Source organism: Urocitellus parryii, chromosome 4, assembly GCF_045843805.1.
Source record: "Urocitellus parryii isolate mUroPar1 chromosome 4, mUroPar1.hap1, whole genome shotgun sequence".
In the NCBI taxonomy this organism is placed as follows: Eukaryota; Metazoa; Chordata; class Mammalia; order Rodentia; family Sciuridae; genus Urocitellus; species Urocitellus parryii.
This window is the reverse complement of record NC_135534.1, coordinates 19,288,956-19,309,941: the sequence shown is the minus strand read 5'-3', so window position 1 is coordinate 19,309,941 and position 20,986 is coordinate 19,288,956. Positions and strand designations below refer to the sequence as shown.

Genomic DNA, 20,986 nt, shown 5'->3' with positions numbered 1-20,986 from the left:
TACTTTGCTGGATTCATTTATTAGCTTTAGAAGAATTTTTTGGATCTTTTAGATATAGAATCATGTCAATAGCAAATAGTGATAGTTTGAATTCTTCTTTACCTATTTGTGTCCCTTTAATTTCTTTCTTTTGTCTGATTTCTCTGGCTAGCATTTCCAGGATGATGTTGAATAGAATTGTTGAAAGAGGACATCCTTGTCTTGTTCCAGTTTTTAGAGAGAATGCCTTCAATTTTTCTCCATTTAGAATGATGTTGGTCTTGGGTTTAGCACATATAGCTTTTACAATGTTCGGTTATGTTCCTTCTATCCCTAGTTTTCTAGTGTTTTGAACATGAAGGTGTGCTGTATTTTGTCAAAAGCTTTTTGTGCATCTATTGAGATGATCATATGATTCTTGTTTTTAAGTCTATTTGTATGGTGAATTACATTTATTGATTTCCATATGTTGAACCAATCCTGCATCTCTGGGATGAATCCCACTTGATCCTGGTGCACTATCTTTTTAATGTTTTTGTATGTGATTTGCCAGAATTTTATTGAGAATTTTGCATCTGTGTTCATCAGGGATATTGGTCTGAAGTTTTCTTTTCTTGATGTGACTTTGTCTGGTTTTGGTATCAGGGTGATATTAGCCTCCTAGAATGAGTATGGAAGTATTCTATTTCATGGAATACTTTGAGGAGTATTGATATTTGTTCTTATTTAAAGGTCTTGTAGAACTTGGCTGAGAATTTATCTAGTCCTGGGCTTTTCTTGGTAGGCTTTTGATGGCGTTTTCTATTTAATTACTTGAAATTGATCTGTTTAAATTGTGTATGACCTCCTAATTCAGTTTGGGTAGGTCATATGTTTCTAGAAATTTGTTGATGTCTTTGATATTTTCTATTTTTATGGAATATAAATTTTCAAAATAGTTTCTAATTATCTTCTGTATTTTAGACATGTCTGTTGTGATATTTCCTTCATTATCTTGTATTTTAGTAATTTGAGTTTTCTATCTTTTTCTCTTCATTAGCATGGCCAGGGATTTATCTATTTTCTTTATTTTTTCAAAGAACCAACTTTTTATTTTGTCAATTTTTTCAATTATTTCTTTTGTTTCAATTTCATCTCTGATTTTAATTATTTCTCCAACCAACAGCCAATATCTGTCAGCTTCACTTCCATGCTTCCTGTGAATTTTTACTTCTAGCTTTTTTCTTCCTCCCTTTGCAAATATTACATACTACACTACCTCTGTTCTCTCATCCACCATTTGAAATTGTAAACCATTTTAACAAATTTTCTGTTTATGCTATAGGTAGTTATTGAACTCATCATTTTGGTTTAATGCGAGAAAGCAGCAGATGCCTTAGTGGGAGCTATTAGGTTTAGGCCATATATTGTGTGCACTGGGTGCTGTTGATATTGATCTCACTATTAAAGGTGAAGCACTGGAAACTTTCAGGTACACTATAGGTCTACAGGATAGAATGTATGCTCCCTTAGATCCATACTTCTAGATGGGAAAACACACTAACAACATGAAAAAACAGGAGAATAAAGCACCCCAAACAAACCAAGAAAGAGTCAGGAATGATTCCATATTAAAAGAACTAATTTCTGTATGTGTGACAGGAACATGCAATGTGTAACCTAGGATTCTCTTTTCCTACAAAGAAGGCATTATTGGGGTAACTGGTGATATAACAATATGGAGATTAGATGATATGATAGTATTTTTTCAACATTAATTTCTTGACTTTGATTATGTGCTGCTGTGATTACTAAATTTTTTTGCTCTTTGAAAATACTTAGAAGTTTTAAGATTGAAAGGTAATCATGTTTACATCTTATTCTGAACCTTTCAGAAAATAATAGCAATAAGTTCATACTTACATATGGGAAAGAAAAATGGAGAGATGAAAATTGCATTTGCACATATCTACAATAATGTACCCATACTTATATGTACAAATTCACAAAGAGAGAAAAATAAAAAGAAAAAGCAAATGTAGAAAAATGTGAATACCTGGGAAAAGTGGGCAAAGGGTATTCAGTAATTTCAGTCTGAAATTCTGCCAAACTTAAAATGTTTTTAAACAAACAAAAAAATATATAAAAATGCAGAACTAAAAATATAGCAGCAATTAAAAGACTTGCAGGATTCTGTTTGTTCCATTTATGCAAACAGGTCTGAAGGTCTTGTCTAACTGTACCTACCACAGGTGAGCACAGAACACAGGTCTCAAATTTGGTTTCTGGCATGGCTACTCTCACAAGATCATGACCCTGCAGAGGGTTCCTAACTCCATTAAAAATGGTTGCAAATATATAAATCTCTACTATTTTTACTAATGAAAATCAATAAAGAAATCCCTTTCAAAAACTACAATAATCCACGATTACTGGAAAAATGATACACATTTTAAAAATCAGTATTTGATTTTACTCACAAACCCCTTCAAAGAAATATCATCCAATGCTATTTAAAGTGTCTCATATGAAACATTTTGAAGAGTAAAACTAACTCCTTCTGTAAGACATTTAATCAACAATTGTTTATTGTGACCAGAACCTTTATATTAAAATAGAAAATAGATACTAAAATTTTAAGAGTAAAATATATACCATGTCAACTAATCAAATGTGCTAACAGAAAGTAAACATTAAATGCGTAAAAGCAATAAAAACATTTGTAGATGAACTTACTGAGAAAGATTATTTAATACACCTTAGTATATAAAATTGAAGATATAAATATATATAATATATATAAAAATTGCACAGATATAAATCTCTAGTATTTTCACTAATAAAATTAATATTTTAAAAAATCACAAGAATCCATTAATACAAGAAAATCATATAATATTACACTAGCATAGTTAACAAACTCTGAGATAATTTACTATAATAAAATCCTATGATGTAGTTGACCACATTAATATGTACAAAGATAAAGTTGGGTCGTCATGTACCTAACTTCTAAGAAGGCACTCTAAAATCCAAAATACCGTACCGCTCTTCATTTTAACAAAAACCAATAAAATGCAAATTAAGATACTTTTAGCTCTCATCGCCATCATTTCATATTATCCTGGATATAGCAGCCAAACCAACCCAACAGGAAAAATAAATTAGCACTGTTAGAATATTGACAGTAAGAAATGCCAAAATCATTGAAAAATGACATTAGTTTAAGTGTATGCCAGAAAGGCCAGATAGAGGGGGAAAAAAGCCATTCCTAAACTGAAAAAAACAGCCTCCAAATGAGTTCAATCTTCATAAAGTTCATGACATAACTGCAAAGAGATATGGACAACTTAAGTAAAGTGGAATCACAATAACAGAACTGTGAATCTCTGGAATAGATCTTATAAGCAAAAAGAACTACAAAGAAGTGGTAGATTGTATTGATGGGTAGTCATATTTTTAGCAGCAATAGTATGGTTTTATGTTTTCCTGATATATCTCAGCACACTACATTCTATTTTATGGAGTGTTACATCTCTTTCCCTTTCAGTAAATCTATGCTCTGCTGCTTTCATAAAAGGTCTACTGATATATAATTGACAAATAGGAATTATACATGTTTATGGAGTATAATGTTTTGATATATGAATACATTGTGAAATAGCCACCAAAATAAAGCTAATTAAAACATCGCTGGCTCTCATGATGAGAACTTCTTTTATGAATATTTTTGTGGTGAGAACACTTAAAAGCTACCTTCATATCAACTGCCAAGAGCAATGCGGGATGGTTGATGACAGTTACCATGCTATATATTAGACACCAGAAATCATTTATCCTACAAAATAGAATTTCATGCTCTTTGACAAACAGCTTCAGTTCTCCTCCCTCCAGCCCACGACTGCTCCCATTCTGCTCTCTGCTCTGAGTCTCTTTTTGACTCTACATGTAAATGACAAAATACTTTTGTCTTTCTGTGTCTGGCATACATCACTTAGCATAATGTCCTCCAAGTTCACTTTTGTTGTCACAAATGATACGATTTCTTGAAGAATCTTAGAAACATAGCGCAGTGCATGCATTTGAGAGTAGCCCTGAGAGATTCTAGGATGGGTAGATACATTCTACAGTTTTTTCATACTGTGCAGGTCTACGTTTAAAATAATTATCTATGGAAATGTTTCCCATTTTTTTATTTTAGGAGAAAAATTATTTTATGAAAGTTACACATGACACAACGGTTTTCAAATAAAAATTAGAGTTTATATAGAATTTACATATTTAACTACTATAATGAAAAGAATAAAAAATTCTAAATATAAGACAAGGAGTGACAAAGTAAGGAATCAAACTAGTGGAGAAATTAAACCACTGCAATGTTGCAAAAATTTCATTCATTGATTTATCGAATTTTTTATGGACTTCCTACTATATGCTCCCTACTATATGTAGTGATAAACAAAACATTACAGAGCATATGTTATAGCAGGGAACTCAATTCATGGCACAAACACATGGTTTGTTCTTTAATCATACTTATCGGAAATGCTTTGGACAAAAGAGAATTTAGTGTTAGTTTTAGGAAATTTTACACGTCCCAAGGATACAGATTTATAGTGAAATGACTTTCCTCATAGTGGGAAACTCAGTCATTTTCTACCTGATGTAACTTTTCCTCCCCAGAGTCTCTTCATAGCATTTGTCATCTCTGAGTTTCTCAGAGTGTAGATGAAGGGGTTCAGCATGGGGGTTATGACCGTGTAAAACACACTCAATGACTTGTCAATGGGGAAAGTCTTGGCTGGTCGTGCATACATGAAAATACAGGGGACAAAGAAGAGGACAACCACAGTGATGTGGGAGCCACAGGTGGAGAGAGCTTTCCGCCTCCCCTCCTGACTCAGGTTCTTGAGAGAGTGGAAGATGACAGCATAAGACACGAGTAAGAGCAGAAACACAGTTGTGCAGATGAGTCCCCCATTGGCCATCACCAAGAGGCCAATGACATAGGTGTCAACACAGACAAGTTTCAATAAAGGGTACATGTCACATATAAAGTGGTCAATGACATTGGGGCCACAGAATGGGAGTCCATAAATAGTGCTTAGTTGAATTACAGAGTGCAGAAATCCTCCAACCCAGGAAACTACCAGCAGCACAACACACACCCATGGCCTCATGATAATTAAATAATGCAGGGGCTTACAGATAGCCACATAGCGGTCATAAGCCATTGCCAACAGAAGAAAGACCTCTGATCCACCAAAAAAGTGTTCTGAAAAGAGCTGAGCCATACAGAGCTTGAAGGATATGGTATTTTCCCCAAAGAACAAATCAGAAATCAACTTGGGACAAAAAACTGATGAATAAACAGCATCCATAAATGATAAGCTAGCAAGAAAAAAGTACATTGGTGAGCCCAGGGTCTTACTGAAGGTTATGGTCATAACGATGAGGAGATTTCCCGCCATGGTCAAGATGTAGAAGAGCAAGAATATAACAAAAAGTACTTTCTGCTCCTTTGGATTCTGTGTGAGGCCCAAGAGGACAAAGTAAGTTGTATTGCTCCTGTGCTCCATCTATTCCTTTATTGATGCTGATTCCAGATATTAAAGCAGTTTATCTACAAAGCAACAGAAACTTTCTTAGAAGTATTACAACCTTAATCTTTATCCATTCATTCTCTAAAATATGTGCAAGAAGCATCTATTTGCATCAGTCTACTTGTGACAAATATCTGGTTTACCAAGTTGAATAATATAGGATTCTCTGGCCTAAGTGATTTGATACATAATGATGTCACACAGTTAAAGATGAATTTAATTAGAGTCATTACAAACATGTTTATTTATGCTGTACTATAGTTCCACAGTGGTGGAATTGCTAAGCCTCCTGAAATCTGGGAAGGTTTCTCAGAGGAAACATACTTATGATGAGTTTACATGAGAAGTGACATAACAATATGAATGAAAAAGAAATTCCATGAAAAGATGCACATGGGTAAATACTGCAAGAATCTCAAGTATAATACCTAAGATACCCTTAAGGCAATTTGCATATTGAGAATGAGTAAAATAAATTAAGATTGTAAGACCATAAACCCAAAGTCACTGTATTAGTCGCTAAAGCTATGACTCTTAAGAGTGATTGATTGTCCTTCTTCCACTTTCCAATTACACATTCATTGTACAGTCTATCACAAGCAACTTAACATTCATATATCCAGGAACATTATGCTCACATTGTTTGTCATTTCTAAGAAAGAATGCCTTCTCAACAGCTCTCCTATTCCTTTTCTGAGTCCTCCCCAGAATCACCTTTCAATACAGTTTCTTTAGGGAAATCTAGGCTTTTTCTATCACAATCTCAAAATTCTTGCAGCATCTCTACCCATTACTCAATCTCTGAACTCCTTTCACATGTTTGGATATTTATTGCAGCAATACCCCATCCCCATTTCCCATCATCTAAGTTGTATGTTTTCTAGAGCTGCTGTAACAGTAGCATCTACTGAATGGTTCGATCAACAGAAAATTGTTATCTCAGAGTCCTGAATACTAAAATTCAAAATAAAGGTATGGATGGTGTTGATTCCCTAAGAAGACTACGAGGCAAGGACCTGTACTAGGTCCCTCTCCTTGGTTTGCTGCTAACCAACTTTGTATTTATGTGTTGTTCTTCCTGTATCCAAATTTCCCATTCTAAAAGATCACCAGTCACATTGGATGGGGCTAGCCTTTATAACCTTAGTTTAATTTGATGAGCTCTGGAAAAACCCTATCCCCAAATAAAGTCACATTCTGTGATATTGGAAATGTGGGGTCTTCAACCTTAATTTGAGGGAGGAATGGGGAGAAAGAAACACAAGGGAACCATAGTATTGAATATGGCATGACATGTGACCAATAATTATCACATAGTCTCCCTGTCCTACCAATTCACTGAAACCACTTTTAAGGACCTTTACTTGGATATTCTTTCTTTTCCTAACCTGTAAATGCTTAAAGCACTCTGGAATTGTCTGTCTTCACCACTGTATCTCCCCTAATTTTCAAACTGGTGTTTGCAACCATTTAATTGACACCTCCAAATGATATCCATTTAGTAATTACAAAAGTAAATTTTTAATTTTTCCACAATAAATCTTTTACTTCTCATTTTCTTTATATCTAACCAGTGTTTCCTCTTTTCATGCAACTATTCAGGCCAAATTGTGACAATACCCTTGACTCTTTTATACCTTTCATGTTACTTATTCTTTCAAAAGGTCCTGTTCATTGTCCATTTTAATCTATTGCAAATCTGATCCTCCTTGGTATACACATTACATCCCTGGTCCAACGCAGTACCCCTCTGACAGGTCTATCTAATTTCATTTTAGCCTCCAACAAACTGTTTTGCTGAAGCAGCCCAACTTAGCATTTTCAGTCTTAATCAGATCATCCCGTCCTTGGCTCAAAACCCCAATGAGGGATTCTGATCTCATGGTCAATAAATCAATCCATTGTCTTTACCTTGGTCTACATAACTCTAGACGACTGTCATTCAGGCAACTGTCCAAATTCGTCTCTTAGAATTCTCCATGTTCATTTGCTCAAAGATTTTTACTAATCCTCAAATATCCATAATTCTTTTCAACCACATTTTCCCAATTCCCTTATCATTTTATCTTTTTTCTAAGAACATTGACTTGAAAAGTCATAAAATAAGCATTTCTGTCTTCCTTTTCTAGATATTTATCAGCAGATCTCCTGATGATTTTCCAAAATATTTTCATTCATAACATTAAAGCAATTTCCTTCCTAAAATTAAAGCATCTTTTGATAGAATTTTCAGATTATCTATTGAACAAGTCAATATTTGTTTGGATAAGCTTACTGGAAAGAGTAGATTGAGTACCTGGTACTTTTTATGTGCATTTTCTTATGTTTATTGGTTCTTTTTAGTTTTATATAACATTAGAATTCATTTAAATTACACTCCATGCTTTTCAACCATTTTATTCTTACCTATTCTAAGTAGTAATTGCTAATTTCAGAGACTGTAGCAGTTATCACAACATCTAAATTAATGATAAATCCTGTAGAAGGGTGCATTGCATAGGTAATCTTTTATTTATTAATTCTATCAACTTGTATCTGTATAGTACCTACCTTGTGTCATGCTGGTCAAATATTGTGAATTTCCAGCCATCACAGAGTGTCCACTATCTCATTAAGACTCAGGGTCTGCATCAGGCATCATGCCTTCAAAGGACACAAATTGGTCTGACTGAGGAATCACCTTTCCACCATGGGTCTTCTACCTTTCCAGATGAAAGCATAGTTCTTGAAGATATAATATGGTCTCTGACTTAATTTAAAAAAAATAAAAAATATATTCAGGACAGCTATCAATTAAAACTTGACCATTCACTTTCTACCTATAGAAGTTTTCTTAACATTTTAATGTTTGAAAACTTAAAGTGATATAATTTCCTATTTAATAAAAAATTCACACAATTCCAATTGTGGTTTCTGCTACCGAGGGTGACGTCTTACCTTCAGAAGTTTAGATACACTCATAAATAGCTGGAATTCCCTCTGCTATCCAGGATGCGAACAAAAGACTATCCTGCTTCTTCAGAATATATTTGAAATCATAAATTTATGCCTGTCAATTTTATCTAATGTCTTGTAAATATTGCAAAAATCATTACATTCATTGTAGATTAATTTCAAAGGAACCCCATGGTGCAGACAGAAAAATTACAATTTTCCATGTTAGGATATTTTATCATAAATGCAAAGTGTTAACACAAAAAGATAATATCTAGTATTTTTAACAGGAAAATATTTCTGTTATTTTCTGGTAACTTAAATAATAATAATAATAAAATAACTACCATTCAGCTGAAAAACCTATCTCCACTTGTTTGGTATGATCATATACTTGTACTTAATTTTTGGATATATCATTCCTTTGTTATTTGTAGATCTTGTTCTAAGTCTAATACTGCATCATTTGAAATAATTAATCAATTGCTAAGAAGACAGCATCTTTAACCTCACAGAGGCAAAGATCACTGAAGATTTTTATATGATGATACCACATTAATCATGGAGTCCTGCAACTGGAATGTGTCCAAGACTCATTCTTGCAATTAATTAATTTCACTGGGTTTTTCCAAATAAAACTTGAAATAACATCTATTTGTAATGGTATCATCAGATCAAATACATAGCTGGAATAAAAAAGATGTAATGAAGAAAAGAAATAGTTCCAGAAACATTATGAGGCAATTGAAAAATCAAGGATAAACATAAATCCAGTTAGTTTGTACAAATAAGAATGAACTTGTCACTTCTTTTCCTCATTTTCAAGAGAATTTTATTTCCAATTATATAATATTCAACATTTTTCTCTCTATTCGTGTGGTACTGGACACGTGTTTACAGTAGTTGTATAACTACTTATGCATTTTTTCTTTTTAAATTAAAGACATTTATTTTGTTTCAGAGTCTATGTAATTAGTTGGAGAAAGAATAGTTAATAAACTAGAAGAAAAATATATAAAATATAGTCCTACCTGCATTGTCTTTATAGAGTCACAAAATAATAATGGGAATACCTAAAAATGTAATTATAATCAGTAATCAGTATTAATTAAGCAACAAACAGGATATTGTCGAGGAAAATAGGAGTGAGATACTTTGTGAATGAAATAATTAGATCAAGCCCTTTGAAAGGTGATATTTAAGCTAAAGTCTAAAGGATACTCCTATGGGAATTACTGCTATGTATAGGAATTTCCAAAGCTGAATAGAGCTGAGCAAGTTCAGGATGCTGACAGGTTATTGTACCCGAGGGGAAATAGAAAGGGGAGGGGAAATAGAAAGGGAAAGGGAAGAAGAAGGTGAAGTTGAAGATATGGACAAGGCCAAACCCTTTGGAAATTACAAGGAATAAGGAATTTGGATTTCACCTGAAGTTCTTTTCAAATGAGAATAAGGAGGACTATGGTCCAGCAAAAATTCTCAACCAGCTATCAGCTAATTCAATTCATAGTGTATGAAAACAATTATACATCTTGACCAACTGAGATTGTCCCAGGTAGGAAAGGCTGGTTCAGCATTCAAAAGTCAGTTAATGTAATCCATCAGCAAAGGTTAAAGAAGCAAAATCACATGATTGTACAGCAGAAAAACATTTAAAACATTCAATAACACTCATTATAAGAATTCTCAGTGGACTTGGAATAGGAGAAAATTTCCTAAACTTGAATAGATGTACAAACACCCTACAACTGACATCATTCTTAATGGTGAAGCTACAAGCTTTTATTCTAAAATCAGTGCCATGCTTGGGGGCTTCCCAGCTTCCAGAACCATGAGCAAATTATTCTCTCTTTTTTTATAAATTCATTAGGGTCAGTTATTCTGTGATAGCAGCAGAAAATAGAATAAAAGACAGTGAGGGACACTATGGGGCAGGTCAGGGGTTGTATAGGAACTCTCTGTACTTTCTGCTCAAATTTCTGTGAATCTGAAACTTCTGTAAAAGTCCTCTGGCTGGAAGCTCAAGAGAAGCAGTTTGGAGATGTTGACAGGTGAGTTTTTCCTGGGTGGGTTATCTATGAAGTTAATTAAATCTTTTTGAAAGTGTGAACAAATAAACAAACAAGCAAACAAACAAAAATACCTGATAGGTATCCAAGATAAGGAAGCAGAAACCTACCTAAAGGTAAGCTAGATGACCCAGGAACCTACATTTGGAGCTGAGTAATAGGAATACCAAAATAAGGTAAGATGGAATAATCACGCCATTTTGAACAGAACGTACTATAGACTTTGAACAGGATTATGCATAGATTGGAAGAAGGTCATCAGTGATTGCCTTCTTATTCTTTATAACTTTGAAAAAGTTGTTTTAAATGTATTTAAGTGTCACTTTACTCTTAAATGTATTTAAGTGTCATTTTATTCTTGAATAATAAATGATTCAAGAGGTTTTGATAATATAACAAAATGTGCATGAACTATTTCTGCTGTGCCTGATACACAGAAGTGTGAAAAATAAGTTTTAGGTGTTTTTAAATGACAGTATTAAACCAGCCTGATTCTGCTTTTTAAAATAAATTCATAGATCAATCAGAAAGCCAGTAGAAAACAATTGCAATTTTTAAATTGCTACTACCCAGAACCGTATTTTAAAAACTCTCCAGCGAAAGTGCAAGTCAAAATCAAATACTGGGATATACAAAATAATTCAAATGAAAACACCAACTATCTGAAACCATGGGACACTAAAGCCTGTTCTCAGAGGAAAATTTAAGGTCTTAAGTAAATTATTTTGAAAAAAAAAAAAGAAAGAATGGATTAAATAATCTTTCAACTAATAGCATAAAAATCCCCACAAAATTAACCTATGCAAAAGTAGGTAGGAGAGCATAATAAAAATAAAAGTGATGTTCTCCATTAGAACAAAATATTAGAGTTATTAAATGTACGTTAGTCTGCTTTCCATCACTGTAGCAAATATTTGAAATAAATCAACTTAATAAGAGAAAAACTATCTTTTGGCTCACAGGTTTGAGGTTTTCAGCCCATGACTAATAGGCCCCTTTGCCTTGGACTAGAGGTGAGGCAGCAGAGGTGTGTGTAGTGGAGCAAACTCTTCACTTTATTTCTGGAACAAAAAAAAAAAAAAAAAAAAAAAGAGAGAGAGGGGGAAATTGTTGCCCCACAATTCTTTCCTGAGCATCCTCCCAAAAGACCTAAAACCTGCCACTGGCCTCACATCTACAAATATATCTTGTATATTTCAGCTGTGCATCCATCAGGTCCTGAGCTTTTCTTTGTTGGTAGGCTTCTGATGGCATATTCTATTTCATTGCTTGAAATTGATCTATTTAAATTGTGTATATCATCTGATTCAGTTTGGGCAAATCATATGACTCTATAAATTTGTCGATGCCTCTGATATTTTCTGTTTTATTGGAGAACAAATTTTCAAAATAATTTCCAATCATTTTTTGTATTTCTGTAGTGTCCATCATGATATTAATGTCTTGCTGATGTAAGTTCCCTTAAGCAGTATGAAATGTCCTTCTTTATTCCTTTTGATTAACTTTTGCTTGAGGTCTACTCTATTTGTTATGAGGATGGAAACCCCTGCTTGTTTCCATAGATCATGTGAGTGGTATGATTTTCCCCAACCTTTCACCTTCAATCTGTGGATGTCTTTTCCTGTGAGATGAGTCTCTTGAATGCAGCATATTATTGGGTCTTTAAAAAAATCCAATCTGCCAGCCAATGTCTTTTGATTGGTGAGTTTAGGCCATTAACATTCAGGGTTATTATTGAGACATGATTTGTATTCTCAGCCATTTTGTTTATTTTTGGTATTTAACTTGACCTGGTTTGTCCTTTGGTTGGCCTTTCCTTTAGTGTAGTTCCTTCCTTGGCAGATTTTCATTTTCTACTAATGAAATATTTTTCCAAGAATGTTCTGTAGTGCAAGCTTTCTTGCCGTAAATTCTTTTAGTTTTTGTTTATCATGGAAGGTTTTTATCTTGTCATCAAATTTGAAGCTTGATTTTGCTGAATATAAGATTCTGAGTTCACATCCATTTTCTTTCAGAGCTTGGTATATGTTGTTTAAGGATCTCCTGTCTTCGAGGGTCTGGGTTGAAAATCTGCTGAGATCCAGATTAGTCTTCCTCTATAATATAATCTGATTTCTTTCTTTTGTGGCATTTAAAATTTTATCCTTATTCTGTATACTAGTTATTTTCATTATAATGTGTCTTGGTGTAGCTCTATTGTAATTTTGAACATTCGGTCTCCTGTAGGTCTCTTGTATTTGATTTTCCAAGTTATTCTTCATGCTTAGGAACTTTCTGAAATTATTTCATTGAAGAGATCATGCATTCCTTTGATTTGAATCTCTGAGACTTTCTTTACCCCCGATAAATCTTAGATTTGGCCTTTTGACGCTATCTCACAATTCTTGGATGTTATGTTCATGGTTTCTTATCATTCTTACTGTGTGGTCCACTTTATTTTCAATATTATATATTATATACTTTATTGCCTGAGATCCTGTCTTCCAAATGATCTAGTCTGTTGGTGATGCTTTCTAGTGAGTTTTTAATTTGGTTTATTGTTTCCTTAATTTCAAGGATTTTTTTCCCAGAATCTCTCTCTTTCTTGAAATAATCTCTTGCTCCCTCTATTTGCTCTCTAATCTCTTTGTTGGTGTGACGATGGTTGCCTATATTTGCTCACTTAGGTCATTCTTTAATTTCCAGATAATTTTAATTATGTATATCCTGAACTCCTTCTCTGACATTTCATCTGCTGTGCTATTGATGGATTCTATTGTCATAATATCTTGGTTTGCTTGGGGCACTTTCCTCCCTTGTTTTTTCATGATGTCTATGTGTCTTCCTCTCTTGCACTGTAGATCTGAGGTATTGCAACTTCTACCCTATTATCTTATAGTGTCCCTACAGGTTACAAATACCTCACTTTTAAGGGGGATAGTGATATTACAGCATTCAACGTAACCAATATGTAGCAGTAAATCATAACTTATCTTCTATTTTGACAATCACAGATTTGTTGCTATAAACAGAAATGCTGAGTTAGGTTATCTTCTACCATATAGTGAATAGGCTTGCATAATACTTTACAGTTTCTAATTGTAGAGGGAGGAGGTAGGCTGTGATATGTATGAGGTAGGATGTAAGAATATAGAGGTATTAGATTATATGACTAGTGAAAGAGTAATCAAAAGAAGTTGGCTGTTAGCAGGAGAAACAGGAGAGAGGACTCTGAGACAAGATAACTGTTAGCACCCCTAGTAGAGATATCTCTGGTGCAACCAGGCCTGCAGGGACCTTGGTGACGTTTTACCAGGTCCTGATTATTGTCCCTAGATAGAAGCAACGCTGTCTCACTTTGGAAGCTGTGGCGGGTCAAGCCTATGGGCACCTTAATGTTGGGCTATAGAGCCACACTTTGGTGAATAGGGAACCACAGCATGGGCATGGTGTGCCTTTCTGGGGCAGTGGGCCAAGTGGTGCTGGGGTGGGCCTCCGTCATAAATATGATTCTTAAGTGTGTTAGTTAATTCTGCATCACTTTATGAACAATACATTAGGATAGAAGAATAGGTTGATTTTTCTTAAAGTAGAAATATAAATATTAAAGCCAAAATCAGTGTTCTTCATAATAGTCAGACGTTAAAACGAGTCTTTCTTTTTCAAGAGTCATTTTAAAGCAGAATGTTCTTCCTCCTTATGTGAGTCGTTATGTCAAAACAGAAATACATGAGACAAAAATGGGATTCTGACATCCAGTGGTGCTTTCCTAATTGAAGTGAGAAAATGGAATGTCATCAGGAGTGCCTTCAACCCTGTAGACTCTTCCAACTTCCAGCTGGTCAGTGTGTTAGTCAGCTTTTCTCCACTGTGACCAAAACACCTGACAAGGACAAAAAGTTTATTTTGGATTCACAGCCTTAGAGGTTTAGTCCATGGTCTGCTGATTCCATTGCTCTGGGCCTGAGCTGAGGCAGAATATCATGGAGGAAGGGCGTGGGGATGATGTTTATACCAGTGGGAAGGAGAAAGAGAAGAAAGGAAAGAGAAGAGTCAGAGAAACAGAAACAGAGAGAAAATGTGACTGTTCAAAAAGCCAGGGACTAAGGTGCAATCCTCAAAGACAGGCCCCTAGTGACCCATTTCCTCCAGCAAACCCCCACCTGCTTATAGTTATCACCTAGGAGTCCTTTCAGATTATTAATCCGCCAAATGGATTAATCCACTGATGAGATTCCAAGCTCCCATCATTGTCATAAATTCTGTCCTCTGAACCTTCCTGTGCTTGGGGTCATGCTGTCAAGATGTGACCTTTTGCAGGGATATTTCTAGATCTAAATCATAACAGACCATGTCCTTTCTGTTGTGCACTTCAGTATCCTCACCATTCTCACCACAGAGAGGCTGCGTGTGCTGCTGCTTCTGGTCAGAGGTCACAATTTGAATCTTTTGTGGGAAAACACCAGTTAAAAGTAGGTACCAGGGGCTCGGAGGGTAGCTCAGGGGTGGAGCACTTGCCTAGCATATGTGAGGCACTGAGTTTGATCCTCAGCACTGCATAAATAAATAAATAAAATAAAGGTATTGTGACTCTCACTAAGATAATTTAAAAACAACAACAACAACATAGGTACCAAATAAAATCTAAGCTGTTTAAATAAGGGTAGCTTCTAATACCTTAATAATCCATTGTTCAGACTTTTGGAATAACGTGAATTCACTACTTTCTCCTTGTCCTCTTGGAAACCATCCAAACACAACAAGAGACATTGTTTGCTTGCTTGCTTGTTGTTTGTTACCAAATGGAGAAAAAAAACTGAAACCTGCTACATTTTGGACACACCTGGATGTAAATTCCCAGAATAACAGTGTCCACATATAGTTTTTTAGGAAGTTCTCTCAGCGTCAGTTTGAAATGGCTTTTCAAGAGTGGAAATGTGCATAAGAATTCTGCTTGGCCATATGATGCCGATTTTCCTCCTCAGCTCAACAGTCCCCACAGACAACCTGATAACTTCCCTTATCCAGAAAAAAAAAATGTGTCCTTTTTTTTGGTACTGGGGATTGACCTCACATCCCCAGCCCTATATTTGCATTTTATTTAGAGACAGGGTCTCACTGAGTTGCTTAGCTCCTGCTTTTGTTGAGGTTGGCTTTGAACTCATGATCCTCCTGCCTCAGCCTCCCGAGGTGTTGGGATTACAGACATGGGCCACCGCACCCAGCAAAACATGTGACCTTTGAAGAGACAAGATGATCATCTAGGTCTACTCGGAAGAGCCTGAATTCTTCCCCTACTATTCATCCAATCAACAGGCAGCTCCTCCCAGCTCCCTTCCTATACGTTGTTACTACCCATCAAATTGGAGAGACATATTTAAACTTCCTTAGCTCTATTACCTTCTAGCTTCAATAAATTTGCCTCTCTTTTGTAAAATTTACTCATATTAAGGCTTCTATGTGAATCAGGCAGTGATCTTTTTCTGTCTCAAACCAAATCCTTTGAAAGAGTTGTCCAAAGTAGTTGAGTGTTCATAGGGGCTCCTAAATTGGAAAGAGCAAAGAGGAAGACAGATTACTAGTATCAACATATCTCAAAAAGTACCCCTCAAAAGTGTTTTTAATGGTAAGAAACTAACCATGAAGAAAAGAGAGAGAAACATCATAACCAAATGATCAAAAGCAACTTTGCAAGCAATGGGTCCATCAGCAGCAAGTGGCTCCTAAGGTATCTGAGAATTCAGGATCCCTTGTGAGATACTCCTGCCAAAGGCATGAACTGAATTGAAATATAAAGAAAGGGTAGACAGACCTAATTAGGAGTACACAGGACATTCTGCAAAATAACTGACTTGTACTTTACGGAAAAGCCAATGTCAGAAGATATAGAGAAAGATTTAGGAATAATTTCATATTAAAGAAATACATGCTGTGCCTATGACAGTAAAATGAAGTGTTTAAAGTGTTTGAACTTGAATTCTCTTTTGCTACAAAAGAGCATATTATTGGGAAAATTAGAGAAAGGACACCAAGCTGGGTAGATTACATAGTAGCATTTTTTTCACTGCTAATTTCTTTAATTTTATCAGCGTGCTGTGGTAGTGCAATAAAATGCATTTTGTAAATGCGTTGAAATTTTAGGGATAAAGAGTAATCATATTTACAACTTATCTTCAACTAGCTCTTAAATTGCATGAAAATTTAAATAAATTTATACAAATATATGACAGAGAATGGTAGACAAGAAAATGATATTTGAATGTATTCATAACAATGTAATATATACTTATGAACAAATACACAAAAAAAGAGAGAGAAGAAAGCAAAAAGCAAATGTAGAAAACAATATATGACTATTTGGGGAAACTGTGTGAAGAGTATCCAGGAATTCTTGCAACTGCTGAATCTGAAAATAAGTCAAGCTTAAAATATTTTAACAAAACCACAAAATATAGAACTACAAACAGCAAAAAGTAAATAAATAAGTAAAAAAAGCAATGAATACTATTTGTTCAACTTATGCAAATATGTCTGGAGGCCTGGTCATTACCACCAGGTAATAGTGCCTATCATACCTGAGCATAGGCAAAACTTCTGGGATTTAGTTTTTGATATACATACTCATGACCTTTTACAGAGTTCTTAATGTCCATGAACCTCTGTGCAACTGCAAAAAGGGTTCAATAATAGTGCCTATATCAACATATCATTGGAGGTTTAAATCATGAAACACACATAATACCTGATACAAGTCCTGAAAATGGTAAGTTTTTCGTAAAACTGGAAATGCTTATTACTCACTAACCTTCACTGAAAACATCATTCTAATGCTACTTAAACTGTAAAAAAGTAAATTATTTTAATTGTAAAACTAATTTTTCTATATGGTATTAATTCTATAATTTACTCTTTCCAGCATTATTAGATGCTGAAGATTTTGCAGTGAGCTTATATTTTGAAGAAAAACAGAAAATAAAGTTTAAGAGTAAAATTCACAGCATGCTAACTAAAGTATTAACAAAGTGTGAAAGTAAACATTACACATGACAGAAGAATGAGGACTGTTGGGGGTAGATTTTTAAAGGGTGATTACATAAGTCTCCATATATAACATTGATATAAAATTCCAAATAATGTGGCACATATAGAAATATTAACTACTTTAACTTATAAAAATCAACATGGAAATCTTTTGAAAAGAACCAACAGATTCCAACAACACAAGAAAACAATGTAACATATTAGCCTAGCAAAATTTATTCAGCAAATGCAGAGATTAACCAATGCCTAACATTCTATTATATAATTTATCTTATCAACATACATAAATATTAAATTGTGTAATCATCTAAACAACTGATAATAATGCATTTTGGAAAACTACACATTCCTGATATTTTTAAAAGCTTGATAAAATATAAAGTAAATAAATTTCAGCTTTTGTCATTATTATTTTATATTATACTGAACTCAGTAACACATACATTTAAATAGGAGATTTTTATTATCAGTGTTAGAATTTGGAAAGAGAAAGAAGCTGAAGATAATGAAAAAGAGTAAGTATGTACCTGGAAAATTATAAAGAGAAAAAGAAGCATTTCCTAAAATTGAAAACAAACCACCAAATAAGTATAACTTTCATAAAGTTGTTGACATAACTACAAAGAGAAATGGATAATACAAGTAAAATGTAAACAAATAATTTAACTGTAAATCTCTAGTGGATTAGACTTGAAAGCTTAAAAGAACTGCAAAAAAATGGCAAATTGAGATGAGTAGAAACCATTTTTTATTAAGTTGCATTAGTGTTATTTTTTTTCTTTTTAAATATTTTTAGATCTATTTTTAAAAAAATATTTTAATCTTTTGTATTGGTTCTTTTAAATTGTATTGTATTGGTTCTTTTAAATGACAGTAGAATCCATTTTGACATATTTATAAAAGCATGGGATATACCTTGTTTTAATTCAGTCCCCAATAATTGATAAATAGGAATCATACATGTTTTGGGTGTACAACATGATATTTTGTGTATGTGTACATTGTGAAATGATCACCACAATTACCTCCCCTCATCACCTCACACAGTTAAACTTTAATTTTTGGGGAAGTGAGAATACTTTCCTCTTAAATTTCAAGTATACAATACAGTATTGTTAACTATAGCTACCATGCTGTAATCAGACATCAGGTATCACTTATCTTTTTTTTTTTATTAGTTCTTTTTAGAGATACATGACAGTGAAGTGTATTTTCACATATTGTACACATATGGAGGATAACTTATTAGGATCCTTTTCTTGTGGTTGTACGTGATGTGAAGTTACCTTGGTCATATATTCATTTACTAGGATAGAAAAGTTATGTCTGACTAATTCTGCATCCTTCCTATTCCCCCCACCTTCCCTTCCCTTCATTCTTCTTTTTTTTAATCCAGTGAACTTCTATTCTTCCCCTCCCCACAATCTTTGTTGTGGGTTAAAATCCACATATTAGAGAGAAATTTGACCTTTGGTTTTTGGGACTGGCTTATTTCACTTAGCATGATATTCTCATGTCCCATCCATTTACCAGAAAATTTCACAATTTTATTTTTCTTTATGGATAAGTAATATTTCACTGTGTATATACCATATTTTATTTATTCATTCATCTGTTGAAGGGCAAATAGGTTGGTTCCATAGCTTGGATACTGTGAATTGAGTTGCTATAAACAATGATGTGGCTATGTCATTGTAGTATGCTTATTGAAAGTCCTTTGGGTGTAAACTGAGGGGTGGGATAACTGGGTCAAATGGTGGTTCCATTGCTAGTTTTCTGAGGAATTGACATGCTGCTTTCCAGAGTTGTTGCTCCAATTTGCAGTGTTGCCAGCAGTGTATGAGTGAACCTTTCCCCCCACATCCTTGCTAACATTTATTGTTACTCGTGTTCTTGATAATTGCCATTCTGATTAGGGTGAGATGGAATCTCACTGTAGTTTTAATTTGTAAGAAATCACTTATCTTGATGAGGAAGCTTCATAACCTCTGAGAAACACCTCCAGTTTTCCCCTACCCTCCTGTCCTGATAACCAGCATTCTGCTGTTTGATTCCATGAGTGGAATTATTTTGGGTATGAGTGATACCATGCAGTATTTGTCTTTCTCTGTCTGACTTACGAAACTTAGCATAATGTCCTTCCGGGTATTCCTTTGTTTTCACAAATGATAATATTTCTCTCTTTGTTATAATATTTCTCTCTTTGTTAGAAGAAGATAATATTCTATCTACATACATGCATCATGTTTTCTTTATACAATCATATATCAATGGTTACTTAAATCATTTTCATATGTTGATTTTTGTGAATAATGCTGCAGTGAACATGAAAGTGCAGTCTCTTTGGGATCTATATTTTATATATATAAAATATGCATAATGAAATATGCATAATTAGAATTTCTAGATGATATATCTATTTTTAATATTTTGAGGATGCTGTCTACTGTTTTTCATAATGTCTGTGCCATTTTTCATTCCCATTAACTGTGTACAAAATTCCCTTTTCTCCATTGAGTTGTCTATACTTGTTACCTTCTTGATAACAGCCATTCAAATAGATGTCAGGTCGAATCTCCTTGTGATTTGATACGCATGTCCCTGATGACTTGTATTATTGAACCCAGGAGGTATTTGAAAATGTGCTTTTTTTTGTTGGCTAAGTTATATGTGTGTTTGTTTGTTTTATTGTTTGGTTTGGCACTAGGAATTGAACCCAGGGTTGCTTTACCACTGAGTTACATCCCCAGCCATTTTTTTTTTTTTAAATTTTGAGAACAGTTGCTTAGGGCCTCACACTTATTATCCTCTTGCCGCCACCATCAGAATGGCAGGGATTGCAGGCATAAGTCACCATGCCTTGAATTTTTTGATATTCACCCTTATCAGATAAATGAGACACAGTAAAAGTGATACTGTTAAAAATTCATTGTATTCAAAGCCTACCTTAAAAATAAGAAAGAACCTCAAATTAAAAACCTAACTAAAAACCTCAAAAGCTAGAAAAAGAACCAATCAACCTAAGTTAGCAGAAGGAAGGAAATAATGAAGAATAGAATGGTTATAAATAAATCAAATAATGAAGATTTTAATAAGAGAAAAATATTTATAAAACTTTTGTTTTTTTATAAAATTAAACGTAATTGACAAATCCTCAGCTGCAAACCCTCAACTACAAAACACCTATGAAAGAAATCAAAGAATATCTAAATCTAAATATGTGAGGAGGTAACCCACAGCCAAGAACCAGAAAATGCATTAGTGTGAAGATCTCAAAATTCCAAGTTGATTGAAAGAACAGTTCCAAACAACAACAAACCAGTGAGTTTTTTTTCTGTTTTTGAGAATTTGACAAGTTGATTAAAAAATGTGGAAATGTAAAAAGCTAGGATAGCCAAAATA

At 34.0% G+C, this 20,986-nt stretch overlaps 1 protein-coding gene across 1 annotated transcript; it reads right to left on the bottom strand.

Moving 5' to 3' along the window:
- Window positions 1-4,607: 4,607 nt before the first annotated feature.
- On the bottom strand, window positions 4,608-5,537 carry LOC113175075 (olfactory receptor 4A47-like). Its single transcript, XM_026379239.2, has one exon. It carries the CDS (start codon window positions 5,535-5,537, stop codon window positions 4,608-4,610), a length of 930 nt encoding a protein of 309 aa, XP_026235024.1.
- Between the last annotated feature and the right edge of the window lie 15,449 nt (window positions 5,538-20,986).

Coding starts and splice junctions, on each gene's coding strand:
- LOC113175075 (XM_026379239.2), bottom strand. CDS start 5,537: ATGGAGCACAGGAGCAATACAACTTACTTTGTCCTCTTGGGCCTCACA.